This window comes from Vigna umbellata, chromosome 10 (assembly GCF_029865625.1).
Source record: "Vigna umbellata cultivar VRB3 chromosome 10, Vumbellata_1.0, whole genome shotgun sequence".
NCBI lineage: Eukaryota > Viridiplantae > Streptophyta > Magnoliopsida > Fabales > Fabaceae > Vigna > Vigna umbellata.
The window spans coordinates 19,151,798-19,174,434 of record NC_142174.1 but is presented as its reverse complement, the minus strand read 5'-3'; the positions used below and the strand labels follow the sequence as shown (position 1 = coordinate 19,174,434).

The 22,637-nt window shown below is 34.6% G+C and overlaps 2 protein-coding genes across 4 annotated transcripts; one reads left to right on the top strand and one right to left on the bottom strand.

Annotated features, from left to right (window-relative positions):
• The first annotated feature begins 558 nt into the window (after positions 1–558).
• On the top strand, positions 559–7,446 carry LOC124829183 (rop guanine nucleotide exchange factor 14-like). Of its 3 annotated transcripts, none has more exons than XM_047302647.2 (8): positions 559–678; positions 1,839–2,022; positions 5,060–5,461; positions 5,586–5,740; positions 5,831–5,905; positions 5,996–6,265; positions 6,408–6,758; positions 6,877–7,446. In XM_047302647.2, the coding sequence occupies exons 2-8, from the start codon at positions 1,947–1,949 to the stop codon at positions 7,252–7,254; spliced, it is 1,707 nt and encodes a 568-aa protein (XP_047158603.2). In that variant the 5' UTR covers positions 559–678; positions 1,839–1,946; the 3' UTR covers positions 7,255–7,446. The 3 variants fall into 3 exon arrangements, with proteins under 3 accessions (XP_047158603.2, XP_047158604.2, XP_087956942.1); XM_047302648.2 differs by having other exon boundaries at positions 583–678; positions 1,849–2,022; XM_088100816.1 differs by lacking the exon at positions 559–678 and adding an exon at positions 1,678–1,731.
• An 11,138-nt stretch (positions 7,447–18,584) lies between these two features.
• Positions 18,585–22,420, bottom strand: LOC148192099 (LRR receptor-like serine/threonine-protein kinase EFR). Its single transcript, XM_088101074.1, has 3 exons — positions 19,654–22,420; positions 19,173–19,538; positions 18,585–18,886 (listed from the first exon to the last, which is right to left on the bottom strand). The coding sequence occupies exons 1-3, from the start codon at positions 22,346–22,348 to the stop codon at positions 18,867–18,869; spliced, it is 3,081 nt and encodes a 1,026-aa protein (XP_087957200.1). The 5' UTR covers positions 22,349–22,420; the 3' UTR covers positions 18,585–18,866.
• Between the last annotated feature and the right edge of the window lie 217 nt (positions 22,421–22,637).

The following is a 22,637-nucleotide window of genomic DNA, read 5'->3' as shown; positions in this document are numbered from 1 at the left end:
AAAATTTTAAGATAATAAATTTATAATCATTATTTTTAGTGTAAAAAGCATTGAAATATCAAGTAAAACATAATTTCAGTTTTATTTTTTTAAAATTATATTTAAAAACTAAAACTTCGTTACCACTCCTGTACAAAGTTTTAAGTAATGGCGTGATTTTGGTTTTACAAGAAGCATGCATTAAAAATAATAGGTAAAAAATAGTAAGTATAGGAGAATTCACAATAAAAGAACAAAGAAAAAGTTAAAAAAGGCAAAAGTGTACTAAAGATATAATTTACCCTAAATAAAAGTACAAAAAGTGCATTTTTTTTTAGCTGAAATGCAGTTGAGTAGTAATAGTGACTCTACTGAACAGGTTTAATTTGAAAATTGAAATTGAAAAGCTTCATTATGAAAAGATGATTTTCCATCTTAAGGGTGATATTTTCCAACTCATGCATGGTCCCTCATCACAGCCGTCCAAACACACACGGGCCCCAGTACATCCAACGGCCCGAATGATTGTCGCAGAGAGCCCTCTCTTTTTCTCTCTCTTCCCTATTAAACACACACTCCATTCTCTCTCCAACCTTACTCTGTGTCTTCTTCTCATTTCCACACTTTCTGTAAGGCGCCATTGTTCTTTTGCTTGCTTATGCTCAACATCGCCATTCCCAAACAACAATGCTATTCGAGGTACGCTAATGTTGTCTTCTCTTTCCTCGTTAAATCATCTTAACCTGTCGCCGTTACCGTCACAGTTACAGGAACCTTCTGCCCTGTTTGCTCTGTTTCCATTTTCAACTATGAACCGTTATTTCCATTTACCTCCTTAATTTGAAACCCCACCTTTCTCTTTCCATTGGATCTTCTTCAACTCTTAAGAAAACGTTTTGAAAAACAAATCTTTATGAAAAATCAGGGAATCTGCGTGACCTGTGGTCTACTTTTCAGACCATCTTCTCTTGACTTTTTGACCATCCCTTTGTAAAGTTTCCATAAGTAACACCTTTTACTCCACTCCGTCCCAGTACTCTTTTATTAATTTTCCCCTTATGGTTATTTAATAATAATATTAGTTAACTCTGATTACTTAATAATTACGTAATTAAGCTCAACCTGCATGATCTATTTGTATCTCAGAATGTATAATAATCTACTGTGTTGTAAAGTATAATATGACCTGAATAATACTTTTAAGTTATATGTGGTGACCAAGTTTGGTTTGGATGGAGTGGACAAGCACATGTAGGAGACAAAATCACATGAGCAAGTTCATTTCTCATTTATTTTTGTTTTGATGATTCTTTATCTTTTTAATTCAGTAAATTCCTTTTTTAAAATATGATATCAGTGTTAACTGTGGTTTTTTCTTTTTACCAAATGAATACTAATGGTGAATGAAACAATAATAAATCTTTCCTTTTTTTTGTTAAAATTTATTTAACAAATGAGGATGATTAAATAATAAACAGCTCCAGTAAAAGTTTATACTTTTTAATCATTATAAAAAAAAAATTGTGCTTAAAAACTATCTATTCTACTATTGACATTTGTCATAATAATTTATAATATATTCTATTTATTTTTGTTTGAGTGCGTATGTAAAGCAAGTTGTGTAAATCCATGGAATAGTATGATTTTTTCCTTTTGAAATTTGAGGAGATGGTGGAAGTTATTTCCAGCGTGACTTGGTGGTAGGTGAACTTAAATGCTTAGGAATGGTTGGAGTGACAGTGCTGGCCCATGGTGTGTCCCGAGCATGCATTTATCTCGAAATTTTATCAGTTTTGGAAATAGTGCAAAGTGTTGAAAAAATGACTTAGAATAATATTTTGATAACATTGTTGATGAAGGACTCATCAGAGCAAGAGTTATTGAAGGCACAGTGAGTCAGTGACTTTTCACTCAGCCTATTGGGGTTAAACAAACACTGACAGTGGAGAAGCAAGAAATTGAAAAGGATGTTGAGGATGAGAAAAAGGCTAGCATGCTGCACCAGAGGAAGCAAATTTAGCATCGATCTTGATGAGCGAGAGAGTAAGTTCAGATTACCCATCTCTCTGGTTATGTGCTTCTTTTAGCCGATTTGGTTCATAAGTTCTATGATTTTTCTGATCAAACTGTGAACATCAATTTTAACAAATTAAAGTTTCTTTAAGTATACAAATTAGTTAAGTTAGTAGAAATTATATTTCTTTTCATTTTATAACACTACTTGTATGGTTTTACCATCTCACTTATTTCTTCAAAACTAATCATGGTTGTAGGGTCTTGAAGTGGAAATAATTTTCTTTGAATTTATTCTTAAAAATCTTCCTTTAAATCTGGGTAATGTACCTTACTTTATACTTTCATATATAAAAAAGATAGCAATTTGGATACTGTTATGTACACATCTTATTCTTACAGTTTTAGTAACTGCTTTTATGTTATGATGACTGTTTATCATTTCCTTATGTGTGTTTCAGCAATAGTAAGTGAGCTATATTTGAATTTGAAATTTACACCTATTTTTCCCTGCTATAATGATCTTAATTCTATTTAGTAATGATACTATAGGTTCAATAGTCAATAATCCCCTTTATTTAGGGGCACATTTATTCTTCCCTTAGTCGCCAATATTAAATAGCCATCTTCACAAACTTCACTGACTTTTTTGCTACAGCATACCAGCTGTGAACATGGCCATTCGAAAAACATTGTTGTCCCCAAACCGAAAAGAAAAAAAGGATAAGTACAAAATTGTTTTAATCTGAATTTCTTTATTCAACAAATTAATTATCCTGCTGATTAAAAATAGATAAAAGCGACTTTAGACGTTTGTTATCATATTTTATCCTTGATTTCAAGCCTGTTCAGAAATGACAATTTTCAGAGTAGTTGGTTCTGTTCTTGTTGTTGTTGTAGCTATGTTTGTGGACCAACGAAAAGTACCTTCATTTTCAAAATTTGTATGGTGATCAATTATTGTCACTGTTGCTCTGCCAAATTCAACTAGCTAAAGGATAAACAGTAATGTTCACTAATTCCACTTGAATTTTGAGTACCAATTATTTATTAATAATCCTAAATTTAAGCCAAGCTTAGCATATTGAGCTTCCAATAATTTTGTACAATAATCTGAGACAAATAAGACTCACTGGTAGCCTAAAAATAGACAAATCAAAGGGGACCAACTGATATTCCTGACATTTTATTTTTCTCGTTTTTCTAAACCAGATGATTGAATCTCACAATTTGAACAGCTTGCCTTGTTCCGTTATTTTAGATGTGACATGGGTCTTCTTATTTTGGTTATGAACAAGTCCGAAGTTGCTAGAATAATGGTACAAAGTATGAAGTTTTGAGGTTTTATAAAATCACAGAAATTGTGGTGGAAACCTTTCTCAGTCCTAATCTTGAATTCATTAACTGAACATCTTTGACCGATATAATTGTTGACTTGGGGCCACCATGAGTGTTGATATTAGTGTAACTACTAGCTCTGCCATTTCCACTGATAAGTGCTGACAAATTGAAGAAAATGGGCGCAGAGTAGGGATGCACCATTCATTGCCATATTTTGGTACTCAATTTCAAATGTCTTTTTTCTATATATGTTGGATTCTTTTCTGGGGTTTCTCTTATATCTTTTTTGAGGCACTCTTGTCCTTAGCTTTTCATTGGCTTCAATTCCATGTTGCTGATGTTCTATCCTGTCATAGCCTATGGCCTTGGAAGCTTTTCTGTTCTGTTCGAATCTTTGCCTGCAAATCCTGTGAACACTGCATGGACACAGGAATATATATCAAGTTTTAGAATTTATAGGACCCCACTACATAAAATTGTTCTAAAGTTAACATTTTTACAAATAAAAATAAATATTATAAAAATATAAAATAAAAAATTATTCGATTATGTTAAAAGTACAACTTTTTTTTAATATTTGATAAATATTTAAGTGCAGTTTGAATTAATTTACTCAAGCAGAATAGCTTCTCATGAAAATTTTCGTTTCAGGCTAATTTGATTTCTTGATAAATACGTACAAGCCCGAAGGTCTTCTTCCGAAATCTGAATTTAAATTTGTCAAAGTTGAAGGATTAATTTGTTATTATTGCAAAGGAAGAAAAGTGAAACTTTTTATTCTCAACTCAAGTCGTATGGCCAAACGCCAAAAGGAAAAAAAAAGAATAAAACGTTTGGCTGGTGACATTTGCATGTGACTATATGTTTCGTTATTATTCATAATTATCACATGGGATTTTATTAAAGAAAGTGAATACTAAAAAAAAGTCATTCTCTTTATTCCTTAATATAAAATACTCCTCATATAAACATGCAAACCAAAAAATAATTAATTTGGCTAATTTTTTAAACTTCGTCATCAATATACTAATTAATGCTCATTATTAATGATTTTTAAAATTCTCTTCTTACTATCCAATACAAAAAACACAAACACTTATATAATAAACTATTTCTTATAAATTGTGTGTAATAAATAAGAGTATAAAAGTATATTAATTGTCATGGATATTGATAGAGAGTTTTAGATGTTAACGTAGTGTTAGGACAGAAGTGAGTGATGGATATGTTCTTGTTAATGTTGTCGCCTTCTTGGTGCGAGATCCACCATGCATTTTTAAAGACTCACATACCATAACAATGAAGTGGATTAAGTCTAAAAATATAAAAAAGTTTATTAACACTCGATTATAATGTGCTTTAAATATATTATTAGAATATTTAACAATATATATTGCTGTTTTTGGCAACAATAACATATGTTCTAGTCAGCGAATTTTGCAACAGGTCACATTAATTTGCATTTTGATCTTCAGTTGCAGTGACAAATCATAGTTGGGTTTTAATTGTAAACATGCTATTTATTCATATGCTACTTTTGGAGGTATGCTTGCAGCAATGACGTGTATGACAGCAAAGAGAATATATTGTTGCGTTATGTTGAAAATGACAACCATGTATTGTTCTGATGATTGTTTGGTTAAATGAAATTTGTAACACTGTTTAGATTTGAGTATAGCACCTTTGAAATCGTATTTTGTGAGTCTACAACATTGGAACATTTCAGGGATTATGACATACAATGGCCTTGAGAGTTGCATGTTGAATAACCAGTCCTACGAAGATGAGAGCAGAACAAGTAGGGGAGATGAATGCATAACTGATTCATTTGACGATGATTCCAGTTGTTCCTCCAGCAAGGATGCTTTTGGATCATTCTCTTCAAACTGTTTAACGATGAAAAGGGACGATAAAGGATTGGAGGAATGGGAGCTCTCAGAAAGTCCTCAAGATTTTTATGCCAAAGAGAAGACTTTTGCCAAAGAGAAGACTTTTGGTATGGACCATTCAGATATAGAAGCCATGAAGGAAAGATTTTCGAAGCTTTTGCTTGGTGAAGATGTTACAGGGGGAACCAAGGGTCTCAATACAGCTTTGGCGCTATCTAATGCCATCACAAACCTATCAGGTCTGCTCTAACACTATTTTACAGCTATCTGGTTTTGGTTTGTTTAAAAATTGCATGAAAATGATGAAGTTTGTCACAAATGAAATGACTGGTACGAACCTACGTGCTTAATGAACATATGCAGTGACGGTTTTTGGAGAGCTGTGGAAATTGGAACCTCTATCTGAAGAAAGGAAGAGAAAATGGCAGCGAGAGATAGACTGGTCATTGTCTCCTACCAACTATATGGTTGAGCTTGTTCCCTCTACGCAAAGCGGTGCCGATGGTGGGATGTTTGAGGTATTTATATCATTTCAGCTAAGATAATATAGGTTTGATTATTATTGTGGATCATATGGCAATAAAATAAGAGTCATCTTCTCAAAACAGATAATGACCTCAAAGCCTCGTGCAGACATCCTCATGAATCTTCCGGCACTTCAGAAGTTGGATTCTATGCTGATTGTATGTCACATTGTGATCTCTTACTTCATCAAAATTTGGAACTTTGTTTCAAATGACTTACTATGCTAGTATATTGTCTTTGGTTGACAGGAGACACTAGATTCGATGACGAATATGGAGTTTTGGTATGCAGAGGGAGGAAACAAGGCAGAAGGGAGGGAGACAAATGCACAGCATAGCAAAAAATGGGGGCTTCCATCACCCAAAGTTCCAAAATGTGGTCTTTCTGACACTGAAAAAAAGAAGCTGCTTCATCAGGGTGGGGTGGTGCGTCAAGTATTCAAGGCTGCCAAATCCATCAATGAAAGTGTCTTGTATGAAATGCCTGTGCCAGCGATTATTAAAGACGCACTTGCAAAGGTTATCTTGTAGTTTTGAATTGAATTGAAACTGTGTACATGTTATCCTTGAGGTTTTGAACAATCTTTAATCACGATGAGAGGGTACACTTCGATAAATTCAATTTCGTTACATCTTTACTCAATCTGTTTCTATGTCGCAGTCTGGAAAGGCAAACCTTGGACACGAATTGAACAAGGTTTTGGCTGCTGAATCAAGCTCTCCAGAAGACATGCTTAAATCGCTGAACTTGAAATCCGAACATGTTGTCCTAGAGACTGTTAATAAACTGGAAGCTGCTATATTGTCATGGAAAGAGAGAATTGCAGAACATGCTGGTGGCAAACACCAAGCTCGTTCCACGTGGTCATCTTTTGTGAAGGATCCTGCGTTAGAGGTTGATAAACTGAAGTTATTATCGATCCGTGCTGAAACACTACTGCAGCTGATTAAAATCAGACACCCAAACCTTCCTCAAACATTTGTCGATGCAGCCAAAGTTCAATATGGCAAGGTGAGTTATATTGGAATGCTTGAGTGATGATTCTCAATGGAGAGATAGATGTGTTTGATTCTTTTCCAGCTTTTTGTATACACCTCAGTGGTAATGTGGTTTGTTTGTGTTTCTGTAGGATATTGGACATTCCATTTTGGAAGCATATTCCAGAGTTCTAGCAAATTTAGCCTTCTGCATTCTGTCTAGAATAGGAGAAGTATTGCAGGAGGATTCTTTAAGCAATCCGAATTCACCTATGGTGGCAGAAAACTCTCCTGGGATGAATCTTTCTCAAACTAGGGTGGTGGATTCACATATCAAGCAGTCCTTACTTGATAAGATGAACAAAACAGATGGGCAATATTGTGATTCTAGCTCTTACAGTGCTTGTGATATAGAACATTCTTCATTCCATACGAAATCGAGATCTATGACAGCCACGCCAAACCAGAGTGGTAGCTGGCGCATTAGTAGAGAAGTTTGTTCAAGTCTGTCTCCTAGAAATTCTCCATAGTGGCTTTTGTTTAGACGATTCTGTAAATGTTATTGCACAGTGAGAATTGAAGCAAACTGATATGTTTGCCTGCCCTCAATTTTTGGTTGGTTTTAAAACCAACTATACAAAATCCTTGGTCGCATATTGTGGAGTTTTATTCAACGGATTTTGTACAACAGGGTTACAAATCAAGGAGAGTGTATTTAGTTTGATGTGTTAGCACTCATTTTGAGCTCCTATTAAGGGACATGTAAGATAAAAAAGATGTGACATAAAATTTGTCAAATAAATTCTTTCACCCAGACCTAATCATCAGTTAAGTTTCACTTTTTAATAAATGAATTTTAAATCTAATTTAATTTTATAAAAATTAATTTGTTAGGTGATATATATATATATATATATATATATATATATATATATATATATATATTTATAAACGGTAAAGTTATTTTATTTTTAATTGGTATGATACTTTTTAACATATTTTTTTTCATGTTAAATTATATAGATATTTAGAGTAAGAATAAACATTAATGAACGGTTTTATAAAAATTCAATATCAGATTAATGTTGGGTGTTTCAAGAACATTTTGAGGGAGATGAAATTGTAACTTCATCTTATCGAAGTCGTGTCATCTATCAATTGAAAAACAAATTAAATTTGTACATGAGGTTCCATGTACGCTTTTGCAAGAATTGTGGATTTCAATCCCTCATATGGAGTCTATATAAACTACATCAACATTAGTTAAGTTAAAAAGTGATTGAATAGTCCAAATGAAAAATTACAACTACAAATATTAATTTTAATTTTACCTCACTAGGTTGTATATGATCTATCCTTGATCGATAACCAACTATACCATTGTGCAGGATGTAACACAACCACTACTCTATCGACATTAAAGGAGGAAAAGTCAATTCAACCTACGAAATTGATGCATTAAAGGGCATACAAAACCATGCCCATGAGTATAACAAAGACACATAACTACCATGGTCTTGGCACGTTGATGTGGTGCTCTACACATTTTCTTATACAAAACAACTAAACAAATAGAATCCTAACTATATCGTTGCTAACTTATTGACAAGTGTACCAAATCGTTCAAATAATATAGATTGTAAGTCCAAGTGTTGTTTCCTATAGGATTTGTGTTTGTTTAGATAATTATGATTACTTACTAGTTTAAGCAATGAATATAAACAATTATTGATTCAAATATGTTGCAAACATATAAAGTTATTGAATACAAAACGTTATAAAGTGATACATGTAAAAACTCATCAGGGTTGGACTTCATGATCTAAACTTTGTGCATTCATTCACACAATATATCTCTAACATATTCAAGTATTCACATTACAAGTATACAAGTCCTAATTCTTTAGAGACAAGTTCTAAATCTTTAGGTGAAGATACTAATCCCTTAGATATTCAAACACAAGATTTGTATTAAGGAAAGATGTCTAGAATGACCAAAAGCTTTGGTCTATGTCTAGAACCATGCCACTTGGATGTTCTATCCATATCTAAATTCCAAAACATTTTCCAATGATTAGACACCACTAAAATAGCAAAGATATTTCATCATGCAAGTGAATAAAGAGGGTAGAACATAAGAAATATGAAAGATATTCTATTGCATAGAAAGAACTACAAAGAGTTTAGGTACATTACATCCAACTCCAATGAAATGAAGTTTATCTACTCCTATATATCTAGAACACAAAAATGGATTGAAATGATGACAAGGATGAAGGAAGACAGAGTTATTGAGCCCTAGAAATGCCTCAATCCATGTCTTGAGTGTCTGGTTTGTTTCCACATTCAAAAACTATATTTTTCTTCAACTTTCAACACTTTAAAATGTTCACCAAAAAATGTTTTCTCGTTAGGCCACAAAATCCTCTCGTTGGGCGAGAGATAACTTTTCTAACATGTTGGCTTCTTCAGCTCGTTGGGCTAATGCTGACAAGGTCTCGTTGGGCAAGTGTCGATGGCTCGCTAGGTGAGTAGCTTCTGGTAACATCTCTTTAATATTCTTCAATCTTTCATTTTCGTGCAAAATAACCCAAAACCATATAAGCATCTCTGTATATAAAAACTATATACAAGTTTTGCATCTTTTCATGGAATTCAACACAAAATAAATGATAAAAGGACAAATAAGGAATTATAATACGTGTGAGTAATAGGTAATTATCACACTTATCAATCGTCAACTGCACAGATTATTTTAAAAATGTAAATACACTAGGTATACTTGATTACCTATTTTATCAAGGAATAAATTCCTCTAATAAATCCTAATATATATGTTCTTTGCATTGGCATGTATTTCCTCCATTAATGAATGGTCTCGAAGTGACACAATGTTTTCTCTAAATCACTTTAACTTAACCATGACCTGAGTAGTGACTCCCCTTTTGAAGAGTAACACCTAATAACGTATTACGCATATCCTTCGAACCAAACATAGTTGGTCTGATTATAAGGACACCATTAATTCGATGTCTCAATTGTATTGCAACATCTTGTAGCATTATAGTGGTCTCTCAAGTTGATAGATGAAATGTACGAATCTCATGCCTCTACCTCTCAACTAATGTTGTAAATAAAGTGTGATCCACTTTCAAATCTCTTATATTAACAACTCCTCCAAAAACCAGTTTCCTTAGTTATGAGTCTTAATTATCACAAGATCATCAAAAATACTATCAACATCTTTAATTAACTAAAAAAATTACAACAATTACAAAATAACAAATAACTTAAAATAATAATACATCTCCAATTGTTCAATAATTCAAAAAAATGAAATAATACATTTAAAAAATTTAATTTTACAAAGCCCAACCATAAATATAGATATACTTTCAGCTAATAAACATATAACTTTTTTTTTAAGTTTTCCTACACTTCATTTTAATAAAATTAAAAAATTAAAAAACCAGATCACAATTCAGTTTTTCAATAATCGAATTCCGCTGACGAAATTGGATGAATATGAAGGTTAGAATTGTTACCAATGATATATGAGTCAAACCATGTAAAGGATTGACACCACTCTCTACCCAAAACTTGAAGGCAATGAGTTAATGAGTCTTTCACCTTTATATATTATTCTATTTTCTTATTTCTATTCAATGTGTGACTAAGACTCACATTTGGATTCCTAACACTATCTTACCAGTGTGGAGATTTATGTGTATGTGTATGTTGAACCTCCTAACAAGAATTTAACTATCCAAAAATGAAATTTTGATCTAAAAAAAAGTACTATGGATAAATATAAAAAAAAGTATGTTATTTGGGTAAAATTGTTCCATGTAAAAAAAGATGGATAAAATTGAGGGGTTTGTGTGTATGACAACAGAGCAAGATCTGATTTGAGTAGTGGACATAGATCCCGTGAATTTGAGCAGCGTCAAATCAGTTTTGTTTCTTTTGATGATTTCTCTTAAAACAAGCAAGTCCAAATCAAAAAGTGAAAGTACACACTTAAAATTTAGATTTTGTTCTCCAAAAGGTATTTAAGGAAATGAAATTTCAATCATTTCCGACATAGGATAATGATATTAAACAATATTTTTTTATAATATTTTAACCTCGTTTATGTGTCATTCTATGATTGATCCAAAATTATTTTATAATCAATAATAATAATCATAAATACTAACATGAATTAATTATAAAATAAACGTAAATTATATTAAAATGTTATAAAAAATTATTTTCAAAAGTCTCGTTTTCCTTATACCTGTCAACAAAATATGAGAATTTGAAGAAAAAATAATTATTCAAAAGTTAAGAACATAGTTGGAGGAGCAGGGCCAAGCCTTTTGCTCCGTTAGGAATGACAGAGTTGATGGTTGGAAAAGTCATGTTATGTCAAAATCACTCACATCTTCAGTAATGTCGTAATCGATAAGGGCGTTAATTTAAATTAGGTTTAATCCTTTTCGACATCCCTATTTATGTACGAATGTCTCAATTGGGTCCTCGTTTTTTTAAAGTGTATCAAAATGGTCCCTAATTTTGAAAATTGATATCAATTGAGTCCTTCCGTTAAGTTGGCTGGACGGCGTTAAAAAAATTGATGAGTGGATGCTGAGATGACGAACGAACGCTCGTCCACCAGCGAACGAACGCTCGTCCATCAGCGAACGAACGCTCGTCGACCACCGAACGAACGGTCGTCCAGTGTGGAACGAACGATCGTCCAACAGTAAGAGGTCGACGAGCGTTCGTTCTCTGGTGGACGAGCGTTCGTTCGCTGGTGGACGAGCGTTCGTTCGCTGGTGGACGAGCGTTCGTTCGTCATCTCAGCATCCACTCATCAATTTTTTTAACGCCGTCCAGCCAACTTAACGGAAGGACTCAATTGATATCAATTTTCAAAATTAGGGACCATTTTGATACACTTTAAAAAAACGAGGACCCAATTGAGACATTCGTACATAAATAGGGATGTCGAAAAGGATTAAACCTTTAAATTACAATAAATGATTCATCACTCATAGTCAAAGTAAAGATAATGTCATGCATATTTTGAATTGAAAGAGGTAGAGAACAAATTAAGATGTTTGAATGATGGAAATATCTAAAATGCTTATATATAATTTAAGTGATGTAAAAAGTAATTACTTTATTATATTTATGAAATATCGTTTTAGAAAGAATTATAAGAAATGACATTTTTAAAAATAAAATTAAAGTTAAAATAAATTTTAAATTGTATTAATCATTATTATTATCAAATTTTAATATATAAAAGTTATGTTTTAAATAAAATTACTTTACTTGATATTAGAATTTAAATTATTTTATTTATTTATTATTTTAACATTTGTTTTAATTTTTTATTTATGAAATATAACTATTAATAAAATATTAATGAAAATCTATTATATTGGAAAAGTTAATTGATTAAATATAATTAATTAGACATATTTAAATATAGCATAACTACGCATTATCTCATAAATATTACATTATATTTACGTAAACAATTAGTTATATTATCATCCATAATTTATACAGTGATTTTCTTTGAAATTTTCGATGAAAAATTAAGACATATTTTTTCAATTTGTGTGTGTGTGTCGTTTTTCTTTTTTCTTAACTTCTATTTTTTTCGTTTTTTTTTTTACTTTTTTTCGTCAAAAAGACATCTTTGTTTGCTCATTTCAACTAAGTAGATTTGATTTTAGATATGAAATTATGTATTTAGATTTAGGATAAAGAATTTAAAGAAATATAAAGGAAAGGAAAATGATACTTGAACAACCTCTTTTGACAACATTTAGACACGGGACACGTGTCTAAATGTGAGTGGTCCGCGTGGAAAATGAAAAACCAAATGAAATCTGACGTGGAAAGGGGGCGGGCAGGGTTTTCAAGTTGGCGTTTCAAATTTGAAATTCATTTGGAAGATTGTAGAGAGAGAAGCGCGAACGTTGAGAGGGAGACTGTGACCTAGAGAGAGTTGGAGAAAGGGAGTTCGAGAGAGAGAGGTCCAACGGAGTGCTTGCCGGAGTGCCGCCGGACAACGTTGAAGGCTGTGTCGGAGCTAGTCAACCCCTCCAGCCGGTTCCGATTCACGGCCGCCGCAGCTCCGACGTTGGCCAACGAAACGGTATCGTCTTCCGTCCGGTCCGGCCCAGCGAACTAGGGGCGCGTTCAAGGTCTCGCTTCGTCCCACCTGCTTCCGTCCCTGTCCCGGAGTGCTGCCGGAGTGCCACCAGAGCATCGCCGGAGTGTCGCCGGAGTGTGGACTGTACGGTGGACAAAAAAGAGGGGTTTTCCGGGTTGTCAGTCCCACCCACACCTTTTTCTTCGTCTGTGTTCCAACCGCCACACCTCGTGTTCACTCAAGGTTCGTTTTTTTTTTATTTCAGTGGAATGAAGGTTTAATACATGCATGATGTTGTTTGTGGATGGTTTTGGTTATGTATGAAATGTCTCCCAAGTGGATTTTGTTGTGTTACTGATTTGTATAGATGTTGTTTGGTTAATCTTACATTGTTGTTGTAATTTTGTTGGATTGGTAGACGTAGCTGAAGTAGATGATGTTGTAATTTTGTTTGGTTAATTTTGTTACCAGATTACTTAGAAGTAGCTGAAACGAGGGAAAACAAACAAGGCACCCCAAAATGAGAGTGGTGGACGTAGTTGGCCTTGCTGTGCAAAAACTGGAACCCAGGTACCCAATTATTTTGCCTATGGTACCAGTTTTGTTCCTGTACCATGAGTGTTAGAAAATGTATTTTTATGTGGCACGAATTTGTTAAAAAAATGTTAAGAAATTGTTCCCAGATTACTTAGAAGTAGATCAAACGAGGGAAAATAAACAAGGCACCCCAAAATTAGTGTGGTGGTCGTAGTTGGCCTCGGTGTGCTAAAACTTGAACCCAGGTACCCAGTTAATTTGCCTTAGGTACCAGTTCTGTTCCTGTACCACGAGTCTTACAAAATGTATTTTTATGTGGCACGAATGATATGAATTAATACATTACTATTATTTTTTTTTCTCTTTTTGGTTGTCTTTTAACAAATGCTCACAATGTTTGTTATCATTTCCATTTTGTTCTTTTACTTGATTGTGTTGGTGTAATGTAATTTCACTTTTTGTGTTGGTGTAGTGTGATGGAGGAACTTGGTGAACAAAGTAAAGGACGTGATAGAAGGAAGAAGGAACAAAGTAATGAACCGTTTGAACAACCATTTATTTATAATAAATGAGTTGTAATTGTGGCAATCTTTTTGACGTGGTGGTTGGGGTACATTAAATGGAAAACAGAACACTAAAAACCACATTATGTGCACAGAAGTAAAAACCGACCGCTATTAACATTGAGACCGAACGGTATGAAAAAGGATATTAGGGAACGGTCGCTAAATATCGACCGTCCTAACAACGAACAAGAAAAGGCCAACGTTAAAAGTCAAAAGTAAAGCACAAGTAAAACCCCATCATTTCAAGCACAAACCGAATGGCCCTAAGAATGGGGCGAACGGTCGCTAAATAACGAGCGTCCTAACAACAAACAACACAAGCCGAACGTTAAAAGTAAAAAGTAAAGCACAAGTAAACACGGATCATTGGAAGCAGAAACCGAACGACCCTAAGAATGGGCCGAAAGGTAACCATGGAGAACGAACGGCCTCATAACGAACGAAATATATATGGACCAAAGTCGAACCGAACGGTTAAATCAACTTAAACAGTAAGGTAAAGGCCCAACGGCCGTACAGGTGACCGAACGGTATGAAAGTTAAGAACGAGCGCTCTCTAAACAACATACTGTTTGCTGATCATACCATACTGGGCCGAACGCTCAAAACCGAACGCTGAAGAGAAACATCATGGAGACCGAGCGTTCAAATGAGAATTCACCAAGACCGAACGTTCAAATGAAGACCGAATGTTCACTAAAACACTATGACCGAACGGTTGAAGCTGAGAATTGCCGAACGTCCTAAAGGAATGAACGGTGGAGGACGAACGGTGGAGGACGAACGGTCTTTTTTTTTATTTTTATGTTTTAATTTTATTTTATTTTATTTTTTTATTTTTATTTTACACTCATGAATAAAACAAATCTATTAGTCAATCCGGACGAAATTGGGTGTTGACAATTATCAGTTTAAATAGATTTAAAATATCCTATCTTAAATTGTTTAAAAATTGGATTTGATACAGTGCTGCTTCAACTTTCTATACATGAAAATATAAAATTAATATTAGAGAACGTTCCAAGCTGGATGCAGTGCTGCTTCAACCTCTCATTCCAAGCTCTCCAAAGACGTTCCAAGCGAAACCATTTGCAGCTGGATGTGTACGTACGCGGTGGCTAGTGAACGTGCGCCTCCAAGTTGGCAGCTGGATGCAGTCCTCCTATCTCCAAAAGCAACGTTCCAAAGACCAAGAGCCAAAGGTGAGAGAGTCCGTCTGAGAAGTATATGGCAGCTGGATGTGTACTGAGGTGTGGGCTGGGTGCAGTTCTCCTCTCTCAAGGCAACGTTCTCCAAGAAACAAAAACAATATGAGAGAGTTCTCCCGTCCCCATCTGCATGCTCAATGTCGTCCCCCTTTCTTCCAGAGCCCCTGGAAAAAAGATGAGAACCTAGAGTTGTTGTTGGAGAATCTCCCTGCTCCTGGCCGTCCACCTTCTCTTGTTCTCCACCTCTCTTACAAAAATAATTTCTCCACTCCTCTTTTCAGAGAATTCCTGAACCAAAGTGGCAGCAAGCGTGCAGCTATTCTTTCTGCATTTCTGGAGGTGGCAGTTATCAGTCCCCGAGCGTGAATGAGTGCAGCCTCTTTCTTTTCTATTTTCTTCCTCCGGACCATGCTGGATGTGTTTGTTATTCTCTTGGGGCGTCAGTGTGCAGGCCATGCGTCTTCCAGTTGAACCAAAGAAAATAATATCTCCCACGCTTATTGTATGCTCTGCTGCCTCCAACGTGTAGTGTGCTTCTTGTTCCAAAATGGAATGCACCGTGTCCAGCTCTACATCACGAGTACACCACTTCTTGCTTTCTTCTGTTTTCTCTTCGGCTGGAGTGCTACATTCCCTTCTTCCGTGGGCCTCATTGCCTTGGTGCGGGATGTGTGATCTTGTGTTGGACCGTGGCTTTACTAAGCTGGACAAGCATCAACTGTTTGGACCGAGTGCACCCTCCCAGCTCAAGTGAATTAGTAGCTGCTTCCTTAAATTGCCAAAGCCCAATTGTCCAATGTGAACCGTGTTAGCTGCGTGTGTTTCTTTCCAGTCAGTCTGCTACAGTTTGAATGTAATAATGCACTTTTGTTTCTCCAACAATTGGAATAAAATGTGAATCAATGTGCTACGGTTCTACACTTTTAATGATTCCATGTGATAACCCATGTGTCATGTCCATAGTATCAATCACCACACATTTAATTCATCCAACAAATACTATTAACAAACCACCTCCATCATACATAAACAACATTCCACCGTCATCGAACAAGTCATATTTTTACACCTTACAAACAACATATCATACATAACCAAAATCATCCACAAACAACATCATACATACATTAAAGCTTCATTCCACTGAAATAAAACAAACGAACCTTCAGTGAACACAACGTGTGCCGGTTGGAACACACAGGAAGAAAAATGTGTGGGTGGGACTAACAACCCGGAAAACCCCTCTTTTTCGTCCACCGTACAGTCGCCACTCCGGCGGCACTCCGGCGGCACTCCGGCGATGCTCCGGCGGCACTCCGGCGGTGAATGCAAAGGTCCGGCACAGGGAGGGAAGCAGGTGGGACGAAGCGAGACTCAGAACGCGCACCTAGTTCGCTGGGCCGGAGGGAAGACGACGCCGTCTTCGGTTCGTTCGCCAACGTCGGAGCTGCGGCGACCGTGAATCGGAATCGGCTAGAGGGGTTGAGGACCTCCGACGGCCTTCAACGTTGTCCGGCGGCACTCCGGCAAGCAATACGTCGGACCTCTCTCTCTCGAACTCCCTTTCTCCAACTCTCTCGGGCTCTCTCTAGGTTAGACTTTCTCTCTCAACCTTCGCTTCTCTCTACAATTGTTCAAAAATGAAATTCAAATTTCAAACACCAAACAAAAACCCCTGACCACTCCCTTCCCACGTCATATTTCATTTTCATTTTAATTTTCCACGTGGACCACTCCCATTTAGACACCTGTCCCGTGTCTAAATGTTGTCAAAAAAGGTTGTTCAAATATCATTTTCCATTTTGTTTTATCTGATTTTGTTTTTAATTTCTAATCAAAATTTTCAAATGTATTTACACTATTTATTCTGCTATTAATTAAGTAACAATGTTAACAATTATAAACCATCAACCTACTGATACACGGTTGTTAGTGATATTAATAGACGACACTAATATAAGGACGAATTTAGATTTTTTTTTGTTATCGCTCTACAGTATTTTTAAAATACACTAATAAACATTGATTTTAATATTTTAAAATATATTAAAAAGAATTTTAATAAATCAACATTAATTTATTTTTAATGTTGAACATAAAATAGTATAAAACAATCCCACAGAGATTAAACCCTCTCTAAAATTTGATATGTACATTAAAAGTAAAATCTGAAAAGTCTACTAAATTTTAAAATTTGTCTTTAGTTTAAACAACCACATCTCAATTCAAAATAAATTTATAATATCAAATTATTACTTTTCTTTATTTATACTAATCTCCAAAATTTTATTTTACCTTAATTTTTAAAAATCACATTTTAATTTAATATACTTTTATCAATTTTAATTTTTTTCAGTTTAAATAATCACTCACATCTCATTATAATATAATTTACACTATTTACAATTTAATTTAAATTAAATTAATATCTTTTTATAAATTAATTTATTTTTTAATCTATCACATCACTTAATACTTTTCATAAAAATTACTTTCATTTCTCTTAAAATCTCATCATCTTTTCCTTAACCCAAATAATCTTATTTTTACATTTCTTTCCTTTCAAATCCACTTCCTCGTATCTATTCCAAGAAACAATCACAAACTAAATGACATGATCAGAATTTTTGGTAAGTTTGCCTTGTCATAAATTTGTTGGTTTTATTACTATGAACCACCTTGGTCATACATTGTGGTTTTATATAGTCTAGAAGTTTTGTACAATGAACTTAATTACCACGAATATATGATTTATCTCGCACTATATTAATTAGATTCACTATCCTCCAATAAAAATTGTTGGAAAACTTGTGCTTCCAAATCAGTATTGTATTGTGCTTCCCTTTCAATTTTGAGGTGTGTATAATAAGACAAAAAGAGAATGATAAATGTGTATGATCTGAATATTTTTATATTCCTGCAATGAAACTGTTTCTACTATTCTCATTCTCCATAACAAGTGAAACATGACAAGAGGAGCCATTGAGTTAATTTGAAGTAGGATCTTTTTTCCACTAAAACTTCAAATATGCAGCAGAAAAATCACTACTAATAAAAATTGAAAGATGTCGAATGCAAGGACAACTAAATAGCAAATGAAAAAGGTTTTACCTATATATGAAAAACAAACAAGGATCACATTAAAAACAAACATTACTACTTAGTTTGGATTAAATAAGAGCATGCTTCAGTGAATGTTTTGTAGAAGTCATCATTGATCTGTATGTTTCATACAGAAGCTTTTCTTTTTTTCCCTTATTTATGGATTCAATGCCTCGTAACCTAAAGCTGAAAAAAAAAAACTCAGCTAGTTATGTCTTGAATTACTGTAAGAGGGTTAATGAGCAGTCTAAACAAGAAAGAAAAATAACTAAATTTGTGGTTAATATGGATAATAGTTTTTAAGAGCATTTTTATACTTTTGCAGCAAAATTTAGAAAATCATAGACATATGAAACAAAAATATGGAACTACAAGTTTACCAAGCAGAAGGAATATTAAATCCCTCAGTACATAGTATATGTTACTTGAAAGATGGATTTGATTTATACAGATAGCTAGAAAACTGAGGAAAATTAATAGACAATTTTGCACCCTGTTCAACTTTTATTGGAAACACATGGCACTGCAAACACCTGTTTCCTAAATGACTGAAGCACATTTGATTTCAGCTTTAACTACTTTGATGTTTCCACACCTGAAATTCAAGAATTCCATCACATTTCTAGTTCTGGAATTTTAAAAACGTAACAAGATGGCAGAAAAGTAAAACTATATACAAGTAAAGCAAATCAGCTAATACCCTTTGATCTAAATGTTTGTTAAGTTGTATTCTAATGAACTTAAAGATACACATAAAGTGTTTAAGTTTGTCATTTTACTGTATTATTAATTTTGATGAGGAAAGCTTCTTGAAAGAATTCATGAAAATGAAGGCAGAGAAATAAATTCTATGGCTTCTTTTGACATAAAAGTTTACTCACCAACAAGAAAGTGCTCACTGATTCGGTTAAGCTCCCTAGTGACATCAGCAATATTCATTCTATCTTTTGGTGATTTCATAGAACAAGAAATCCCAATCCTGAAAAGGGAAACTAAGCACATCTCAACATTTGGATCAAGATTCCAATTGTTCCCTGTCAATGCTGCTGCTTCCTCTGTTGGAACAAGTAGTGGATCCAAAATTTGCAAAAGATTATCAGGAAATGAAACTGTAACAAAGTTATGCAGATTTTGACCATCTTCAAACATTTCATCTGTGGGACTTTTTCCTGTAAGCATTTCCAGCACAAGAATCCCAAAGCTGAATATGTCACCGTAAGTTGATACTTCAGAGCTCACTCCATACTCTAATAAAACATATACCAACAACTGTCAATACACAGATCTGATAACTAACAAAAGTTGACACCAAAAGGTAGAAAATTTTGAGAAACACTGATGATTCAAAGGCTAAGATCATACCTGGAGGAATATAGCCAAGAGTTCCCTTTATTCCAATTGTACTTGTTTGTTTAGAAGTGGTATCATTGATGGTTGAGAGAAGTTTTGCTATGCCAAAATCACTCACACGAGGAACCATCTCATTGTCGAGGAGGACATTACTTGGCTTTAAATCACAATGAATTATTGGTTGCTCACATTCATGATGAAGATAATGTAATGCAGAAGCAACATCCACCATGATATTTAATCTTTGATCAAGGCTCAATTTTCTCGTTTGCTCTGCACTTGGTGTCTTGGGATGCAGCCATTGCTCTAAGTTTCCATTTGTCATGTACGGAAAAATTAGAGCTTTGAATTCTTGACCATTGTAATCTATGCTGGAACAACATGTCAAAACCTGAATCAGATTTCGATGTTTGATATTTCTGAGTGCGTTGCATTCTGAAACAAAACTCTTGTGAGCTCCCTTTCTCTGAAGGTCTAGGACCTTTATGGCAACAACTTTTTCTTCTAACTCCTCAAGAGTTCCTTTGTAAACAGAGCTAAAATTTCCAGACCCTATCAAGTTTGTGGCTGAGAATCCATCAGTTCCTTTGTGCAGGCTTTGGAACGAAACTGTAGCCAACTGATGATCAGTTTCTGATGAATGTGAATCCAAAGATGTTTTATTACTCCTTTTCCTTGTCCAGTAAATAGTTAGAGTAATTGACAATATGAGAAGAAAAGCAATCACACTAACTATCACTGCTATCAACCTGAACTTGTGGTGTTTTGCATGTTTCTTACCTTTGACAGGACATGGTGGTAGATGCAGTTCTGAAGTTCCCCCACAAAGTTTATTATTTCCCATAACCAGTATAGTTCTTACATTTCCAAAGACACCTTTGGTTGGTACTTCACCCTCTAATGTGTTGAAGGATACATTGAAATATTTTAAGGAAGAAATTTTTTGTAGATCATTCGGAATTGATCCAGACAATTGATTTCGTGACAGGTCTAAACGTTCAAGCCCTTTGAGTGATGCCAAAGAAGATGGTATGGTTCCTTGTAAAGAATTCCCTTGCAAATATAGGTATTCCAACATTATGCATTCTCCCATTCTTGGAGGAATTACTCCGGACATGTGATTCTCAGACATATCTAGCCAACCAAGATTTGTTAGGCTACCTACTTCTTCAGGTATACTGCCACTCAATGAGTTTAGCGACAAATCCAACAAGATGGATAGAGATGAAAGCTTAAAAAGGTCCATGGGTATGGTTCCTGTAAGGTTGTTACGTGAAATGTCTAAGTACTCTAACTTCTGACAGTTTCCTATACTTGGAGGAATGTTCCCTTCAAACAAATTATCTCCTAATTTCAAACTAAACAATTGAGTAAGGTTGCCTATGTGGGCTCCTAACTCTCCTGACAGCTTGTTTGAACCTAAATTTAACTTCTCCATTTTTTGAAACTTCACAAAAGTTGTTGGGATATTCCCACTGAGGCTGTTGTTTTCCATAGCCAAAAAAGTTAAGTTAGTTAAGTTTCCTATTGTTGCAGGGATTTTCCCTGATATATGATTTCCTCCAAGAAATAATTGACTGAGTTGGGGGGATAAATTTCCCAAAGAGTTTGGCAAATGACCTCCAAAATTATTGTAGGATATGGACAGAAGTTTCAACTTACTACTGTTAGCCAATGATTCTAGAAAATCGAAATCAGTAGTTGAATTGTCACCTAGATGGTTCCAAGACAGAGATATGATATCAAGATATTGGAACTTCCCCATGCTTGGAATTTGTCCAGTGAGACTGTTTCGACTGGCCTCAAGTGCTAAAAAGAATGCGGATGCATTGGTGATGGAAGGTGGGATTCGACCAGAGAATTGATTGTCACCAATGTAAAGTTCTCGAAGATTTGGGAGGGTGTGAAACATGTTAGGTGGAAGAGAGCCACTTAATTGATTATCTGTAGCTGAGATCATAGTAAGAGCTGACATATTATAAAGACAAGAAGGTAATGTTCCAGTGAATTTGTTTTGACCAAATGATGCAAATGTCAAGTTTTTGAAATGGCATATTTCCTGTGGTATATGTCCTTCAAAGTTGTTACTATCAACATCGATAACTGTGAGGGATGTAAGATTACCTATGAATGAAGGGATTTCTCCTGTTAACTTGTTAGTAGAAATAACCCACCATTCAAGCTTTTGAAGTGAGCCAATCTCGATCGGTATTCTGCCAGTAAGATTATTTCTCTGTAAGTACAAGAATCTGAGATCATTACATCCAGTCAAGTTTGTTGGAATTTCTCCTACCAATAAGTTGTTTCCGAGAGATAGTTGTTGCAGACGTGACAACCGTCCCAGTTCCTGTGGTATTTTGCCATGGATGTTGTTGACTGCTAGATTGAAATTGATCATATAAGAGAGATTTCCTATGTGGGGAGATATGGATCCCTCCAACTTGTACCTTGACAAAACTAACTGTGTAACTCTTTGAAGCTTGAGATTGCATGTTATTCCAGACCAGTCACAAAAGTGAGTAGAAGTATTCCAAGAAAGTAAGATTCCATATGGATCTCTGGATATAGATTTCTTGAATTCCAGCAGAGCCAAATGATCAGTCTCATTTCCTGATGCAAAGGCCGTTACAGTTGGGATAAAACACAGTGAGCTTAATGTAAAGAGACAAAACAGTTGAACAAGTAACAGAAGAAAAAAAGGCTTCATTTTGATGAGGAATTGAAGACTGCTAGACTGAGATGTAATCACAAGTTGTTCCTTCTGCTATTAACATAAAAAGATAGAGTGAACTCATCCTGATAATAACCAATTTGTCAATTGCAATTCATTAATATGACAAGGAAATAACTTATACTCATCAACTACCACGTGAAGTTTTGTCAATGTTTCATTTATTATCACAAATAAATATCAAGTCTATTTTACCATGACTATATAATTCTTTTTCTTATAAATCCGACTGTACTGATTTTGCTAAAGAAAGAGTCCGTTAGAA